At 36.5% G+C, this 17,829-nt stretch overlaps 3 protein-coding genes across 3 annotated transcripts; all 3 read right to left on the minus strand.

Moving 5' to 3' along the window:
- Positions 1–3,912: 3,912 nt before the first annotated feature.
- LOC111600495 (protein lethal(3)malignant blood neoplasm 1) lies at positions 3,913–9,022 on the minus strand. Its single transcript, XM_023316623.2, has 10 exons — positions 8,990–9,022; positions 8,824–8,926; positions 6,395–6,538; positions 6,098–6,304; positions 4,860–4,964; positions 4,735–4,803; positions 4,621–4,677; positions 4,495–4,563; positions 4,359–4,436; positions 3,913–4,299 (listed from the first exon to the last, which is right to left on the minus strand). Exons 1-10 carry the CDS (start codon positions 9,020–9,022, stop codon positions 3,983–3,985), a joined length of 1,182 nt encoding a protein of 393 aa, XP_023172391.1. The 3' UTR covers positions 3,913–3,982.
- A 4,981-nt stretch (positions 9,023–14,003) lies between these two features.
- Positions 14,004–14,452, minus strand: LOC111600491 (endocuticle structural glycoprotein SgAbd-5). The gene is made up of 2 exons (XM_023316619.2): positions 14,282–14,452; positions 14,004–14,224 (listed from the first exon to the last, which is right to left on the minus strand). The coding sequence occupies exons 1-2, from the start codon at positions 14,416–14,418 to the stop codon at positions 14,038–14,040; spliced, it is 324 nt and encodes a 107-aa protein (XP_023172387.1). The 5' UTR covers positions 14,419–14,452; the 3' UTR covers positions 14,004–14,037.
- Positions 14,453–15,847: 1,395 nt separating this feature from the next.
- LOC111600492 (endocuticle structural protein SgAbd-6-like) lies at positions 15,848–16,314 on the minus strand. The gene is made up of 2 exons (XM_023316620.2): positions 16,100–16,314; positions 15,848–16,037 (listed from the first exon to the last, which is right to left on the minus strand). Exons 1-2 carry the CDS (start codon positions 16,243–16,245, stop codon positions 15,848–15,850), a joined length of 336 nt encoding a protein of 111 aa, XP_023172388.2. The 5' UTR covers positions 16,246–16,314.
- Between the last annotated feature and the right edge of the window lie 1,515 nt (positions 16,315–17,829).

Consider the following 17,829-nt stretch of genomic DNA (forward strand, 5'->3'; position numbering starts at 1 on the left):
CTGTAGTTAAGCGTAGGCAAATGTATGAGAGGCTGTCTGTATGCGACAACAGCTAAGAACAGATTCGGTCAGCTCAATATCAAAGGCGACGTTTTTATTGTAAAAATCTAGACAAAGCACTTATCAATTCCACCACGGATTGGTTCCCAGTGTTGTCCTTGTTGCTCCCCACTTGTGGCTGCACTGAAGGTAATAATTACATTTGCCACTGCAGCATCGATTATCTTTGAGGCACATTTGGCCATTAGGTATGCAGCCATAGTATGGAACATCGCCATTCGCGCTCATAACGGCCAGCAGCAGGTACAACTTCCAATTCATCTTGTCGATTGTGTATGATCCATCTCGATTCAGTTGACCATTGGATAAATGATATTTCCCTTTGCTTTGCCTTGCTATCGATTAGTTCATCGTGTTAGTTACATAGTAACCATGAAGATCAGGTTAGCTTATGTAAGTATGAATAGGCAAATAAATATATTTATATATATATATATATATATATATATATATATATATATATATATATATATATCAGAGTATGTACTTATGTATCACCAGCTAAGTTCTGATACGGTCAGTCAGTCGATCACAAACAGTTAACCCCTAATGGGTATCTTTGCAGGTAAACTAATAGAAGAGCTCATTCAACATATATATATCTGATAAATATATATATTTTAAAAACTTCAACAACTCTCGAATAGGACTATTCGCTTATTATCTATTTAAGAAATTTTATACATTTCAAGCAAATTAACTGTCAGACTTTTGATGCTAATCTTTTATACCATATGTTTTTTTTGCCACAAATAAATTTTGTGGCGCAATGGCCACTGCAGCATTCACCATTAAATGGCAAAATCGTCCTATTTCCAATTTCCATTTTGCGCACAAATAGTGTAAGCTACCACAGAAAAAGTTTCTTTTTGTTGGCTCCGGGACTGAGTTGTATCTGTTTAAATTTTTTTCGGTCGTTTCACATATTAGTTACCGCATCAACTGCAACTTAGGTCTTAGACTGGCTTGACTAAGGCCATTATTATATCAAATTTAAGAAGAAATTTCATTTGTCATGCAGCTGATAAGTTTCCTAAGCAAGCCATAAGCATCAGTGCTGATGCTAGAATTGGTAAGTTCTTTATATATATATATATAAATATATGGTATATATATGAATTTGAAACTGTTGTAATTATGAGCGTCATCTGGTGACCTTCCCCTTTTGCCATTTTTAACACATTTTAGTTACGTTAATGAAACTTTATTAACTATTATCTGCCAAAATTATAACTCTTCATTTTTGGTGTCGAGGGTTTTTCTTGAATGCAATACAATCCGGCGTAGCAATTGAGAGTACAGCAATCTTCATGCCCATAGCAGACATGTGCAAGGCCAAAGCAAGGCCTCTTTGCGCTTATCCACAAGGTGCTCGCAAATAGCATTAGCAACCACAGAAGAAGTTTCATTTTGTAGGCTCTGGGACTGAATTGTATTTGTTTCAATTTTTTTCGCTAGTTTCACGTATTAGTTACCGTATCAATTGCAACTTATGCATTAGACTGGCTTAACTAAGGCCACTATCAAATTAAGAAGAAAAGATTCATTTGTCATGTAGCTGATACGATTTCGAAGCAAACCATTAGCATCAGTGCTGAATCTAGAATTGTGAAGTTCTTAATAAAGCTTGGATTTCTATACCTTATTATGGGTATATATGTTTATATATATTTATATATATATATATATATATATATATATATATATATATATAAAGTTAAGCAATTATCTAATAGGCCCATTCGTTTACTGTCTTTAAGAATTTTCCTACATTCATTTCAAGCTGACAGCAAATAGCCAACCTGACAGACCTCTGATGCTGACCAAGAATATATATATAGATGTATATTAGATTTAGCCATTTTTAACACTTTTTATTTATATAATTAAATTGTATTAACTTTACTCCTTCAACATAATTGGCTTTTCTTATTTTTCTAAACAAAATTTTTTGAACTGTATTTATTTATTTTTTGTCGTCACAAAACAATCTAAAGGAGCATCTGTGACTACAGCATTCACGATCTTTAGTGCAGGATCGTCCAAGGCCCACGCATTTCATGGTATTTGCCCTTATCCACAAAATGCTCGCAAATATTGAAGAAGAAGAAGAAGAAGAAGTTTCATTTTGTTGGTTCTGTGACTGAACTGTATCTTTTGATATTTTTTCGGTCGCTTCACGTATTAGTTACCGCATCAACTGCAACATATATCAGACTTGACTAAGGCCATTATATCAAATTAAAGAAAAAAAAATTCATTTGTCATGCAGCTGACAATTAGCATTAGCATCAGTGCTGATGCTAGAATTGTGAAGTTCTTTATAAATCTTGCTGGATTTCTATGTCTTATTAAAGATTAGGAATGATCGATAACTGTAAATAAATAAGCCTGAACCTGAAAAGAAAGCTCGAAAGTCGTTGGGGTTGCCTTCAATTAATTAATCAATTTTTATTTAGGCTCGAGTCCGTTTAGAGAATAAAATTCGAAAAAAAAATTAAAAGTTCATGAAGGAAGAATGCTTAAGAGGCTATAAGGTAAATGGTATATACATATATACATTCTTGATCAGCTATAATCTTAGGCCAGTGCGACGCATGTGTATGTAAATATCATTCAGCTACGGTAGATTCAAACGTTTCGTGTGCTGTTGATATATATCTATAAATATATATGTAAATGGGTGTATGAATGTGTGCGTGTATGTGTGCATGTATTTAGTCTACTTTAGTTAGACGTTGTTGCTGTAAGTTTAACTCTTAACTAAAAATATACATATGAGAATCAAACAAAAATAGTTTTCCAATACGAAAACAATTTCGCGAATCTTCAGAATTGTTCTAGTATAAATAATCGATTGTAAGCTATCATACCTACATATAAATGTATATAAATACATATACGCATACATATATGTGTGTATATGAAGTATTTTGAATTGTTGTTAGCATTTGCCACTTGTTAATAGTAAGCGATAAGCAAGTCTTAATGGATCATTCATTCTATGTCTTTCTGCTCGAGCGATTCACGCATAAATATTAATTGTAAGCCCGATCGATAACAAGTTATCGATAGTTTTTCGCTTAATAGAGAATGCGTTTGTTAACGGCGAACTGTAAATATACAAATATATAGCAGCTAGATCTAAGAATGCATAGAGTATTTTTTAGTTGTGCCGCCATACCCTGTAGCATTTGCCTGGTACAGGGTATTAGCTATGCGAACACACTCGTCTCGGCTCACATTTCAGCTCTGTTTTCCAATTTTGTTTTTATCTCTTTCTACGATATTTGGAATATTCTTTATCAGTTCGATATGGTTGACTGTGATAGTTGATTGTACAGTTAAAATCTCTTGAATGATTTCTAACCTAAATAAATAATCCAATAAAATATTTAAAGGAAAAAAGAAAACAATATATAAATATATAAATAATTAAAACTAACATTAAAGTGCGAAACTTCTGTGTGTATAAAAAATATTTAGAATTTTTAAGCGCAAGTTTAACATTATTAATATATACCCTCTAAAGCCCACTAACATGCTGGGTATCGATACTTATAAATGTACTTATGTAATTTTTAAATGTGTGTGTGTAATTGAGATACGCAACTTTATGCCACATCTAAATGTATACAATTTTTAAAATCTGAATGTAACTTTACAAAATATATTATATAGCTAAGTATAAAAAACAACCACCACGCCCACATTGTGTACCCCAACTCCTAGTCCTAACTGTTCCCAGTAAGCGTTAAGTTGATTTAAGTGGAATACCTTTAACGAAATAATAAAAAACAAAAATTGAAACCCAATTCAAAAACAACAAAACGAATCTTTTTCTAATCCCTTTGTTTTTCTTCTCCTTTTTCTTTACTTTATATACAAGATGTTACTAATTAGCATAGTTATTGCTTATGTATTACTGTGTGTCCTTGTTGAACCACTTGAACTCGTAGTGCTTCAGCGAATTTTCGGCTGGCAGTGCTGCCTCGTTGCCCTCCAACTTGCGCCAGCTGATGTGCGGCTGGAAGCCGAACTCGTTCGCAATATACTCAACCATGCGCTCCACAGCATCGTCGCCGATGGCAAAGTAGTTGCCCACCTTATCGCCATTCCGGCTGCCAGTCTCCTCGTGTCCATTGTAGTCCAGCAGGTATTTGAATTTGTACAAGTCGCCGGTCAGATCTGCGCTGCCAGCCGCTCCTGAGTTGGTTGTTGTCTTCGATGCGGTGTTTGCTGCAAGCAAAGCTTTTGCTGTTAAACTTAACGAATGGATTGTTGTTGTATGCGCATACTTGGCGTATAAGTTGCTGAGCCGCTGCTGGGTGGTTGTATTTGCTTCTTTGCTGCCACGCCAGGCTGAGCTGCGGCAGCTGCAAGTGTAGATTAAATTTAAAATAACTTGATGAACTGGAAGTTGTCTAGGCTTACTTGGTGTGTAACTTGCTGCATTGCTACCCAATGGTTGTGGTCTCTGATGTGTTTGAGTTGCACCTAACGCTGCAAATATGTGGAAAGTAAATGAAACTTAACGAATAGGTAGCTGTCTGTACTTACTTGGCTTGAAGTTGGCTGAGCTGCCTGCAGCTGGTTGCTGCTGACTTGCTCCTGTGGCTGTAAGTAAGTGTATTATGAATAAGACTTAACCATGGGTTAGGTGTCTAGGCTTACTTGGCTTGAAGCTGGCTGAGCTGCTGCTAGCTGGCTGTGGTCGCTGCTGTGATTGTGAACCTGACAAGGCTGTGAATATTTATTAGAGTAAGTAGGCTTAACGAATGGTTGGTGTCTCAGCTTACGCGTCGTGAAGCCAGTTGATTGTTGTTGCGGCTTGGTGGATGTCACGGCTGGTCGAGCTGCCGCATTGCCAACTGTATTGATGGGTTGTTGTACTGGCTGAGCCCCTGTTGAATATTGAATTTTAAATTAGTTTAAGTTTAATTAAATGCAAATTGGTTAATTGGTTTACTCAGTGGCTGTGTGTGTACAACGGTGTGTGTTATTTGTGCTGGTGTTGTTGTTTTTTGTGTGTACAATAGTGAATCAGAAATTGGCTTTGAAAATTGATGTGGCGCGGCTGCGCTTGGAATGCGGTTATCACGCGACGGCGTCGACGTCAAAGCATTATCCTTCGATTGATGATTCCCAAAGCCAGGACGTGTCAGCTGCGGCAAGTTGCTTAACTCAGCCTTGACTAAGTCGGGCTTAGCAAGAGCTGACGACAGCTGTTGGCTGCTCGTGGGTAAAGTTCCAAATGCAAAGCTGTTAATATCCTTGGGGCCTGTTGCGGCGGGCGTAATCTTGGGCAGCTGCTCCACGATTACAGGCAAGACTAAAGGATGCTGCACCGCGACCTTGGAGGAGGATAACGGTAACTGCTGCCTCTTAGCCTGCAGCTGAGCAGAGGCAAAGCTATTCGAATCCTTGGCGACTGGTGTAATCCTGGTCAGCAGCCCCTCTGTTGCATGTTTGATGGGCAGCACCAAATGCTGCATGGAGCTTAAGACGTTCTGATTGACGCCTTGAGCCTTGCGTTCAGCGCTGACTAACAGCTGCTGCTGGCTTTTGCTTGGCTGTTGACCAAAGGCAAAGCTATTCAAATCCTTTGGTACAGTTGAGCCAGGTGGAACTTTTGGCAGCTTCTGCACTTGCTCCACAGCAGAGCTGAGGAAGCTCTCTGGCAGCAAATGCTGCGGCTGCGGCGCTGAAGCAGAGGTATGAGGTCTGCTTGTTACCCTCATGCCATGCACCTTGGCAATCGCATGCGACAAAGCCACAGCATGCGCATTGACCACCACAGGAGCTGGTGTCGTCGTCTCATCCGAGTGCGTGGCAACTGCGTCTGCTGCTCCTGGAGCCACCTGAAAGCCAGTGGAGTGCAGCAGAGTGCTTGGCTGTCCAGCTAACACGGCCAGCTGTATGGAGGCCTCATGCAGAGCATCTACATTATCGAAAGTCGCCTGGCTAAAGATTCCACTCTGTGTTTGTGTCTGTTGTGTGCGTGTGTATGTGTGCGATTGATCTGTTAGCAGCTCACCTGGCACAGCGGCTGCCGCCGTGGACAGCGGCTGCGAGAGCGGACGTATATCGTTTTTCGTACTGCGATTACCTTCGGCATTTGCAGTATTCTTCGTTTCTGGCGCGGATGTGGCCAGGAAACAGCCCGAACAGGCGGCCGTATGGAAATTGTGCTTGGTCACAGGCGGCGTGGTGCGCTGTGTGCTCGTTGCTGGAGGCGGGCTCTCTATGAATGAGATAAACGATGGTCAAATACAGTGCACTTCGAGGGGAACCTCAGTTCAAACCCTGCTCAGTGATACGCATCTCTACTTACTGGGCGCTTTGGGACCTGCATACGGAAAGTTCTTCATGGAGATGATGCGAAACTTGCCATTCTCGTCAGTCGCATAGACAGTTACATGGTAGATGCCATCGGCGGTAATAAAGCCAAATTCGCCCATTACGATGCCATTCTCGTCTGGAAAAGGGCGGAAGACAAGCTGATTAACATTTCATAAGCGCGTTAAGTTGAGCCCCTCGTTAATGATCGACCGATTGATACTCTGTAAGCTGCAGCTGCAGAGAGTTTGTATAGCTGGATATTGTAAACTAACTAACTTATAGATTTATCGATTTTGTTTAAAGAGAACTTTTTAAGAAGTTGCAGTAAGAGGAAAGTCTACTATTTAAGAAGAAGTTGTATCATAAAGCTTTAAAAATATATATATTAATAGATACAGCAATTTTTTATCGATATAAATCGATTTTGAGTTTGATTGGAAATCGATAATTATCAGTTATAAAAAGGCGATAAATTCGTTTATTTTTTATATTTTTACAAATTTTGACTTTACCGAGATTAAAGTTCTAAATACTGTTCGAGTAATCTAAATACCTCACAGCTGGTAAAGCCTCACTATCTACAGAGCAGAGTGTGCGAGTATAGGGTACAGGGTCTTGAGACTACATGCCATAAATTACCGTCGTTATTGGTGCTCAGAAAGCATAACTGGTTCAATTCTTTTCATAATTCGTTTGACAAACCAGCCAAACGGGCGCTGACGCTCGGCTATAAAGATAAGCATCTAATAAACTGTTGTGATATGACGATGTTCGTCATCTTGTTATCTTCTTCTGCTTTTCCTCAGCTTCTTTTGTCTACACACGCGCGTAGGGGGCGAATCTATGTCGAGAATTATGTTCAGCTCGTAAACTTTGCGTCTACATCCTGCTACCTACAGCCACCCACCTGTGCAGCACCTGTCATAGCCGTCTGTCTAGATTATTTTGTTGCTTTCATGGCTGCCTAATCGAGTTTCGTTTCGCACTTATCGCTTACCGATCGCGTTCTTTAAACGCTTTAATGGCTGTTTTGCGATTGTTTGTATTATTTTAATGCCTATAATCGGCTGTCAGTTCTTTATAGCTAAGGCCTTTGTACGATCTTAACTTTTAAGGTATTCAAATGCCATTTGAAATATCAATAGTTAGTTGAAAAGGTGATTTTTTTTCTTTTGTAAAGCTATGGAATAGAAAAAGATGCCTTAGCAGCTAGTATAGAGTGAGAGAGAGAGAAAGAAAGCACTTAAGATATTTTATAGGCTTTATCTTATAACTTAACTAATCATATATATTGAACTTTTTATCCTTTGAGAATTTTTTTATTCAAACTACTTTTTTATTGTGAATTATACTTATATTTTTAATATGAACCTATTGAGATTGTATGTATAGACAACTTTTTTTACCGTCTATTAATTTTATAATAGTTTTACATACATTAATATTTCTATAATAAATTTTTAAGAGTCCAGGAAATTATTGTTTATAGATGAAAAGTTATTTTTGATAAGGTTCAATTTCTTTTTGTGCATTTCTATTAAGTTAATCAGAAGACGTCATTATTCATTTAAAAGTTGAACTCGCGCTCAATATTCATTTTTATTCTCTCTTTTCTATATTGTTTTACTTTTACTTTTACTTTTATTACCAGTTTTAAGACAAGCCAAGGGAACGTCTCAACAGTAGTGCCTTATACAACTCTTAATTTTTATTAGTATTTATAATTAGAACTAATCCAAAACGATATTTCATTTCATATGCAAATGCACTTCATGTAGTGTGCACAACAAGTTACTCAAGCGAGCTGTGTGTGTGTTTCCTCAACACACTCAACTCTGGCATTTGATGTGGGCAGCAAGCCGAATGAAATCAAAACCGCGAAATATTTACTTATAAATATTGAAATTTTTGGACATTTGAATTCGTTTAAAAACAATATGAAAGAAGATTCAAAATCCATAAATATGCCAAGGCATGCTATGGAGCACTGCTGTCTCTACATGTTATGCTAATTGAAGAGGTTCTAAAGTTTTCGAAAAACTTTATTACCAATTCGAAAAAAAAGAAAAAAAAAACGAAACGGCAGCCTTTATGTGATCTTTAAGATTGTCGTAGCTGTAGATGGAGTCGATGCTAACACTGAGACTTGGCGACTTGAGGCATTTCAATTGATATTGACCTGCAGCACGTCGGGTGTCAGCAGCTGCAGCAATTAGAGACCTCTAAACGTGTATTGCGCAAGCCGTTGGGGCAGTTGCGTCTCTGTTTGTGGCAGTTGCACAATGGCCAGTTATGCCTTTTATGTCAGCATGATGCAGCTTAATTTACATACATACATATATATATATATGTGCATATATGTGTGTCAATCGATTGCACAATTATTATAACAATTAAATGAATCCTTTGTCTGCTTCTCACCTCGACTCTCGGCACGATGCTGTTGCTCCTCGATGGTAAAGCCGAATTTGTAGGGACGCACAGTAGCTGCCAGCAGACTCTGACAGCACAGCAAAGTCAGCAGCTTAAATAAATTAAACAATTAAAAACAATTCCACCCACACACACTCATTCACTGTACACTTACAGCACAAGTAAAAGCCAAAAATATTTGGCTCATTTTGCAGCTGCTTTTATTGTTAATTTAAATCAATTTTAATTAATTTTTAATTGCTTTTTAACGGAACGCAGCTTATTTATTAGTATATTATTTATATATTTTTATTTTGAATTTAATTTATGCGTGGCTGTGCCGTTATGCGACGCGTCTCTCGGCTGAGCAGGCGACAAGCTGAAACACACCCCACGATGTTCGTCGACCAATTGACAAACTAAATAATATTTGGTAAACATTATAAAACATTGTCAGCTTCTACAGCTGGATGAGCCAGCTTGCGTGTGCGTCTTCGTGTGTGTGTGAGCTAGCATTTCAGCTACCTCATTCATGTGTGGCTTCTGCTAACTGAATACCCTTTAGACCATGCGCAAGCTCAGCTTATGTTTGTTTATATTCATTTGCTGCCAGACCTTAAGCTATGTGTTTATTACACAAGTTGAGGTAAGTTTATTTTTACAAATATAACTGATAATTTTCTTGAATTTGCTATTGAGGCTGTGCATAGAAGACATAGTTTCAACTTTATTATATATTATTTTATATATTCTTAAGCATAGCTTAAATAAGAACAAATTCTAAGGCAGCTCCAGCTACAAATCATAAAAAACTTAACATTGCTATCCAGGTACTTAACTAATCATAAACTGATGGATTCAAAAGGGAAAAAATGTAGATACATTTTTTATTTATTTTTTCATAAGAAAATTTAGAACACGAAAATATAATTTTATTAAACTTTTTTTCTTTACCAAATTAATTTAATATTAATGTAGAAATAATAACTTTTAATTTATACAGGGTATATGTAAGTTGGTCTTGCAAAAAGAAAACATCATACTCCAGTATAAATAAATTTTAGCATTTATCAAAAGTTGTCATTATGCTGTTCATTTGCATAGCTCTTCTAAATGGAATATACATGAATCAGGTAATATACTATATTTATTGACACCTACGAAGAGTGAGTAGGCAACGTAGTATTCGCAGTTAATTGGCTAATTGAAGATTAGCTGGCCGGCTTTATAAATGGATACCCAGTATGATTTATCTGGTCTTCTATTGATGTCGCGCTCAGTTGTCAACATTCTGAATGCAATGAGGAAGAGTTCGATTGGCTTGCATCATTAATTAGCCTGTCCTAAGATGCGTTGCACTTGCCGGATGTTGTGAAGATGCATCTAGTGAGCTGTCAGTTATCTTCTTGTATCGTAAAATATTGCTGTCAAGTTCAAGGAATATTTTGCGCGCGCTTCTGTCCCTCATTTGCATATAGATTGCAACTGCAACTGCAGCTGCGTACTTCAATAACATATTAAATAAGCAAAATTGCTTCGATTTAATTGCAACTGCCAAAGAATATGCTATGAAAAATTTTCAAGTTTGTTGCCTAAGTCTTTTGTTTTGCTTGCAATTTTTAGCTTAAGCCCAAAAGTCTGACTTTCTTGCAAGTGGCAAGCGAAAAGTATGTAAAACTAGGTACATACTTATAGGTGGTGCAAAAGACTACAAATACCCTGTAATACAGGAAATAAAGTGTATTAGTTTTTTTTTTAATTTTATTTAAAGATGAAACAAAAGTTAAGAAAGAGCGAGAGCAGAGTCAATCGAATTGTGGTTATTTGTCCTTCTGTCTGTTCGTTTACTTGTTTATTTGTTTGCACCGACTCTCTACACTGCTCGTCATCAGGTAAGAGCCTCCTTTTTATACTTCGTTTAAGTATCAATAATATTTATCCATTACAATACAATATTTATCCATTAAATTGCATTAATTTTTTTTAAATAAAATAGAATTGTTTCACAATAATATTAAAAAAAATTATTTTTAGACAGAGAATAACAAAGCTCCAAAAATTTGAAATCAGAATAGCATCAACAGGGAAAATATAGATTGGTTTTGGTTTCGTGAATATTTATAATATATATTATATTATTAACATCATCAATGTATTATTTAATTTTCATATCAAGTTTTATTTCAGCCTTTGTTGTCAATTTGAGAGACAAAAGATGCCAAAATTATTTAATTTTCTTTTTCTTTTTGTTTATTTGCTTCCATTAAATGCTGATATAAAATGCTTAAGTTAATTGATACCTTATAAATAAATAACGATCTTTTATTTCTTTTTGATTAAAGAAGTTAGGCTGCTTTTTTATCCAATGTATTGTCCCCACTGTTCTCCGACCTCAAGCGAATGCTCGTTGCAGAGGCCTATTTTAAGACCACAAACAAATCACATGATTAAGTTGATAGCAACTTATTCTATTTGGCTTCGAAGACAACTATGTAGTCTGAGCGTGTCTCAAATTGATTCATCTATTTCTATATTTACATCTGCGTCTATCTTCTATCAATTTAGATAATTTTTCACACCGCCAAGTGTGCATAATTATATAGTCTATGTATCTATATGTCTAAGTGTTAAACAGCATATGAAACTAGGGTAATTCAGTGTCCATCAATTGCCGCTAATCGCAATAGAGAAGTCAAAGCAAACGAGTTGCGGCGAATCGAAGCGCTCGCTGTGACTGAACCAAGCGCGCAGCTGACCCAAACCTTTATACTTTGTTGCAGTTGGCTATATGTCAACATTGTTGTTGGGGCTTTAAACCTTGTCTTTTTCTTTTTGATTTCTTATGCATGACTTGTTTAATACTCCGAAGTGAACTTAAGTGCTTATTACTTAAAATAGTTAAAAACTTAAAGAGTTTATAGTAAGCTAGCAAATTTAAATATTATTTTAAATTTTTCTGTTTTTCAAATTATAATTGGGCTATAAAAGAAATACAGAAAAACACCAAATACTCGTAAATTACATATAGATAGGTTATTGATCTCTATGTAAATGCTTTTATGTTTGTCTACAAATAATTTATGAAAAAAAAATTTTTCTTTCGTCAAATCAACAGCAGTTTATATACGAATATTTGAACTGAATTGATTTTATACTTAAGTCAGCAAAAACTGAAATCAGAGCTAGTTTGGCAAACTCATTTACTGTAGTTGTTAAAATTAGCATCATCCAAAATACATTCACATCAATCGTACAGACACATTCATGCTTACACATATTTACAGGTTGAGAAATTGGCCTTGAAACATGGATTTTTGATTGTAGATTTTGGATTTTGATTCGCTGCTCGCTAATTGTCTGAAAATTGTAGATGCATAGCTTTCATTATGTACCTATTAATTACAAAGAAAACAAAGTGCCACAAAAATAAAACTCGTTTTCTCAGACACAAAACTTTTGCGAATTTCGTTGATGATGCAAAATGAACGCGAAGGTCGAGCACGGTGCGTACGCGTGAGACGAGAAGAAGACCACGGAAAAAGAAAATAAAAATATTAAAAATTTTAATACATATGTATATGTATGCAAATCGAGTTTCGTCTTTTATTATACGGCCGAGCCAGCCAACAGCTCTTGCGTCATACTTTTCATTTCGTTTCGGACCTAGAACGCGTTATGCAAATCAATAATTAGGAGTCGACAAACTAGCCATTAGCATAAGTTTTAGCATATATATACGAGCTGAGCTAGCTAGCTAGAAACTAAAAGTTGTTATTTTTGACTGCGATCCGGATTGAATAATTTATAACTTTCTTTGCATTTCATTGGTGTTGAGATAGGTTTTTTTTGTTTATTTTCAAATTTATTTATATCGTGGTCAGGGAGCAACTCTTCTGCATAGAATTTTAGTTTTGATTTGTTTTCATTGTATCAGCTAAAAGTAGTCGTGGCTGGCCCAATAAAATATATATATTTATTGTTCGGACCGAAGTCGTACATTGATCTAGGCAAGTTAAATGATTTGCGCTAATAGAACAAAGTATAGCAAAGCCAAGTAGCAATGCTCGACTAAGAGCCTAGAATCTAAACAGACATTAATTAAATATATATTTTATGACTAAGGAATATATAATGCACACCTTAGGGAAAGATAGAATTATAAGATACAACTAACACCAGTTATGTTTAAGTGATACATTGATGTGAAGACTCTGTTCAGCAGATCTTAAGGCTGGACGTGTTGAAGCCATCTCCTGTTCTGGAGCTTGATCTTTGAACTGCTGTACCTAGTCGTCTCTCTCGAGTTTTTTTTGCCACCTCTTGAATTTTGAGAACCTTGAGGGCTTGTTCGAGTTGCTTGGCTGTCGTTCCACATATCTGGATAGATAGATCTGGATAGGAGTTAGGAGGCTCTTGTATATACGGACGTTATTATCTGAAGGAAGAATGGGCCCAAAGTATTTGTATGCGGATGGATGATTCAGAACTTTTCCTTTCGACTAACCTCATCATTGATAATCACGTTCCACTTCTTAGCACAATTCTGAGTATTTTTGGAGAGCGCTCGTGGCCTGTATGTAGTATGCAATTGCCTTTTGTGAGCACTTTGATCCCTTCAGCGTAGCTCTCAATCGAAGTTGGTAACGTTGGCATACATGCAGTAAAAATAGAGTGCAATGTGGGGCCAAGGAATTTTGGAATTTTAATGTTGAGAAGTCTGTTAAGTATGAATCTCTCCATAATTACGAACGGAAAGGAGAAGGCTCAAAAGTATAAAAAAAACGAAAATCAAATGATGACATAAAGGCTTTTTACTCTGAATTCCTATCTTCAGTGGGCATAGGTATTAATAATATATATGTATACGTATGTTAACATTTTATAAATGATTACCATATATATGTATGTATGTTCTTATGTTATGCATTAGTAAGCCATCAGATATTGCTATATATTTTTAATTTCCGTTCACATGTAAGCGTTATTTAAAACAATAAATTAATTAATTAGATTGAAAAGCAAGGTATTAGCATAGCTTTTAGTTATTCAACAGTTTAGTCAACTCTTATTGCACTGATTGGCTATTGATATATTTCCATAGCATGCTCAAGGGAAACACTTTTCGATATATAATTGCTTTCTTTTTTTTCGATGTTTTTTAAGATGTTTTATTTTTTTTTTGTTTTTTCTTTTTCATATTCCATTGCGAGCTGTTTGTGGGGTCTACGAAACTAGCTTGACGATGGGATGATAGCCCGTTTCGTCGGCCGTGAAGCTAAGCTCGTATTTCTTGCCATCGGGCGTCGTCCAGCTGCTGGAGCCGGTAACTGTGATCACGCCCTCGGATTCGCCAGTGATCGGCTTCAGCACGCCCTCCTCGCTGCGTACGATGCCGTTGCTCGTCTCATAGCTGCCAAGTGGAAGGATCTGTATCTATCTAACTCCAAAGTACACAATCTGAACTCACTTGAAAGAGTATTTGTCAATGCCGTTGTTTTCCGACTCCAGTCGAAGAACCTCTGCATTCTCATCTGGCCGGGGTAGTGCGAGAACGCCACTACCCACTAGGCAGACGACCACGAAAAACAGAGTATAGCCTTGCATGTTAGGTTACCACTGGACTGCACTTTACTAACCCACTAACCGTCACGCTGTTTGCTTTTATATCAAATTCTCGCTGCTAACAAAGTTCTAAACATATCCTAGCCGTCAGCAAAACAATAATAATAAAAAAATAAAAACAGCACCTCACACTAAGTAAACAAATTAATGAAAAAATTCAATAAAATACTTTTTAATTACAGATTAACACATTTGCAAGCAAAATAAAAGTCATTTGTTGCCATTTCTCAAATGTTAAAAAAAACAAAAAATATAAAAACGTCAAGATGAAGCTAAATCAAAGTATCACTGATCTGTCATTATTTAGCTGTGATAAATTTGCTGCGAAGTGCATATCGAGAGTCGAGAATTTGATTAACTTTGATTTTCTACGATCTACTGAAGCTTAGCATGACATAAGCTCAATTAGTTAATCTGCATTGCAACTACATTTTACTACTACTTTATTTAAAATACATTGAAACATTTTCTGAAATTTATAAACAATTTTTAAAAAAATCAGCTTGAAATTTCATTAATATTTACTAAGCAAAGCATAGCCAGCAGAGTTTACTCGACTCAACGTTGACTTAGATATGAAAATTTCAAATCACTCTCTAGTACCACACCTCTGTCTATGTCTATGACCTATGTCAAGTTCTAAGAGTAAGCAAAATGTTCATTCTGTAAGCAATTTGCTTTTAACTTCAAGCAAAGCTGACTGGATACTCTACTCAACAGAGCCATATGTATAAGTCTTTCTTTTAGAGGCTTACACCTTTGAGATGGCAACACTGCTTTCTTTGACAACCCATTTAGTAGCTTATAGTAGATTTTTATTGGGCATGGCTTGACATTTCATTTAGACAAACTCATTTATATTTGAGTAACGTTTGCAAATTGTTGCAATTTGTTATCAACATAATAGTTCTGTTTATCAAACCTATTGCGCACTTCGTTAAATGAGTAGTTAAATTAGTTTTAGGTAAATGAGTATAACGTAAATAGGCTTTGTTTTGTCCAAACATCATATCCACAGAAAATTAGTGTTTGCTGCACTTTAAGGGCTGGCGACGGAGGCATTGTTCATTGAGATCTGTTCGAGTTTGTGCCTCGTGGCAACCACATAGCCAAAATCATATATAAACATTAATGTCATACAATTTTCCATCTAATAAATTTAAATTAATTAATATTAAAAATATATTGCTTTATTTTATTATGATTTAAAGTTGAGTTACTCCCATATTAACGCTTTAAATAACTTGTAGACCAGGTCTATGGCTATTTCTAGACCTATGTCAAGATCTAAAAGCATTGTCAATATTCTGTCTGTGTAAGGTCTATCAGTAATTTGTTCATTTTTAGCATTTTATTTTAAACTGTTTTATTTTATGGAGAAACTATTGATTTTTATTGGAGGCTTTGGCGTTTAGTTGTGTGGCAAGTGTTCGCCCTGTGGCTGGAAGCCGTTCTCGTCGGCAATATAGTTGAGCGAGTAGGTCTGGCCATCGGCCGCCACCCAGCTGATGGTACCGCGCACACTGAGCGCTTCCTGTTCGGTGCCGACATTCTTCAGCTCTCCCTGCTCCTGACGTGAGACTCCATCGCTTGTCTCATAGCTGCAAAAAGAGAATTCGTATTATACCATATTCTGTTCATATCCTTTTATGTGTATACGCACGCGAAATTGTAGCCGCCGACGCCGATGTTATCATTATCGTAGCGCAACACCTGGGCCGACTTCGAGTCATCCAAAGGCGCCGCGAAGCAGCTAGATACGAGCACAAAGGCGCAGAGGACAAAGGCACAAGCACTGATGGTATGCATTTTAAAAATTTCAATTTGGGCTTTAGCTTGATTGTTCAAGAATTCACGACGCGCTACCAAAGCTGTCACGGTTAGAGGCAAACGAATAATGTGGCGTCCGCTAATGAGATCGGCAGGTATTTATAGTGGCTCGTCTGACAGAAACCAGAGTGCACCTATACTACCACACACACAAGCACACGAGCAGACATAAGATAAGGTAGCCATAACATTCGCCTTTAACGCACACACAAGTGGCTATGCTAATGAGTGTGCGTGTGTGTGCGTGTTTTTATGTGTGCCTAAAGCTTTTAATTGAACAAGCCACAAAACCCATTAAACATTTGATGTAGACTCAAATCTCATTTCAATTGGCCATCAAGAGTCTCCTCTGCCACTGCCCAATCATGATCAACATCAATGCGCAATGAATAAGTGATAATGAAATGTGCTAGCAAATATTTGCACAGTCGCGCGTGTTTGGCTAACTATGGCAATAGGTCAACGACTGAATTTACTTACAGAAAAATCCCAAAAATAAAAAATTAAAAATTAATGAAACAAAATTTATGAAATATATATAAACATTGTAGTTAGCTTAATTGCAGCTTAATTTAGGAAGCTTAGCCTTAGCAGGAAACAGTTGATATCGTACACAAAGAAGATATTATCATAACTAGCTAATAGATAAGATCTAGTTTTGTCCAGGGCCAAGCTCTTGTGAAACTTAGCTTAGGCATATAATATAAAGAAAAAAATAGTTTATTATATGCGAAAAATATATAAATATATAATATATAATATATTTTTTATAAATATATATTTTTTATTGTGATTAGGCAACACTTGACTGATTAATAAAAAAAAATCAGATAAAATATTATAAATTTTCTTGTCTGCCACGAATAACATAAAATTTTATGATATTTTTTATCAGCTTAATGTCAAGCAGCCTTCAGAGATATATATAAAAATACATATAAAATGTATATCAATTCTTCTAAGTTTTTTTTCTCTGATAATTTTTAATGTATTTCTGAAAACTTTTAGCATGCATAGAACTTAATCGTAATTTACAGTCATATATATGTATATACATCAGCAGGTGACACAATTTTTATAAAGTTGACCTTAAAAAAAGCCCAAGATATAGAGGCTGCATTGCAATCTGTTGACTGCGACGGGCGGGGGCGAGCATAACTTGTTAACTGAAGAAGCGACACGAGATTCAAGCAACAGCTCGATGTGTATCTGTGTGTTGATGACCTTAGTCAATAAAACAAAAGCAAAAGAAACAGAAGACGAAGAAGAAGAAGAAAACACGAATAGGCGGCTGTAACTGCTGGTTGAACAGGGCGTATGCGTAATGTGATGTAGCACCTTCAACAGTGGCTGCTGCTGCTGTCCATCTCTCTGGCCGTCTGCCGCTCCCTGGGCTGGTCATCAATCAGCTTTTGGTCGTCCACGTTACGTACAAACGTAACTCTCGACAATGTTTGATTGTTTTGCAGTTAACGATTGATAAATGAGGCGTTCGGCCAAAAGATGCGCCGCGCGTTAATTGCCCAACAATGAGCTGCTGGGCCCCAGCTGCACTAGTTTGCC

The sequence above is a fragment of the Drosophila hydei genome, unplaced genomic scaffold (genome assembly GCF_003285905.1).
Source record: "Drosophila hydei strain 15085-1641.00,03,60 unplaced genomic scaffold, DhydRS2 tig00000283-arrow-arrow-pilon, whole genome shotgun sequence".
Taxonomy (NCBI): Eukaryota; Metazoa; Arthropoda; class Insecta; order Diptera; family Drosophilidae; genus Drosophila; species Drosophila hydei.